Genomic DNA, 645 nt, shown 5'->3' with positions numbered 1-645 from the left:
AAAAAAAAAAAAAAAAAAAAAAAAGAGAAGGTTTAATTAGACGAAACCAACTTTGCTTGTGCCTCATCCAGGCTTTGGTCAGTGATGGTCATGATCTGATGGAGGATGTCTCCGATGTCCTGCTTCCTGCCGTCGCCGTCTGCCCCTTCGTGTCCGTGGGGAGGAGGCAGAGCCATGCCCCCCTGCACCGAGTGGCCGGCCAGGTTCACCCCGGCCAGAGTCTGCAGCATCCTGGACTGATCATCCATGCTCCTCCCGCAGCCCGGGCGGGCGAGCGGCGGCGGAGCGGAGCACGAGCCGGGCGAGCGAGCAAGGAGCTGCTGCCTCCAAAAGAAAAGGCAAATAAATCTCTGGCTCTGGCAGGCAGCGGCAGTTCCTGGCGGGAGAAAAAAAATTAAAAAAAAAAATAAAATCTATATAGGTGAAGAAAAATAATAATAATAAAAAAAAATAAAAATCAGTATTTGGGCTTTGCCCGGATCTCGGTTGTTTATTCCACGCTCCGCTCCTTCCCCGCGCAGTAAATCACCCTCTTCTCTAGTTACAATCTTCCTTCATCATCATCATCGCCAGCATGTTTGCGGCGGGCACCGAGCACTTGAGCAGCTTTCCTCGCAGTTCGCGTGTCCGGGTGGGGGGGGCGGG

The 645-nt window shown here is 52.6% G+C and overlaps 1 protein-coding gene and 1 long non-coding RNA gene across 2 annotated transcripts in view; one reads left to right on the top strand and one right to left on the bottom strand.

Moving 5' to 3' along the window:
* Positions 1-209, top strand: part of LOC102371948 — a 2,700-nt gene extending 2,491 nt beyond the window's left edge. The window contains exon 3 of the long non-coding RNA XR_323038.3: positions 72-209. This is a non-coding gene — a long non-coding RNA (uncharacterized LOC102371948). The remainder of the gene's footprint in view (positions 1-71) is intronic.
* Positions 1-639, bottom strand: part of PBX3 (PBX homeobox 3) — a 128,357-nt gene extending 127,718 nt beyond the window's left edge. The window contains 1 exon segment of the mRNA XM_006016922.3: positions 52-639. Within this exon segment, the coding sequence (XP_006016984.2) occupies positions 52-248 (197 nt within the window). The 5' untranslated portion in view covers positions 249-639.
* Between the last annotated feature and the right edge of the window lie 6 nt (positions 640-645).

Source organism: Alligator sinensis, unplaced genomic scaffold (genome assembly GCF_000455745.1).
Source record: "Alligator sinensis unplaced genomic scaffold, ASM45574v1 scaffold611_2, whole genome shotgun sequence".
Lineage (NCBI taxonomy): Eukaryota > Metazoa > Chordata > Crocodylia > Alligatoridae > Alligator > Alligator sinensis.
Note: the sequence above shows the minus strand (reverse complement) of the source record. Positions and strands in the feature narration are given on the sequence as shown.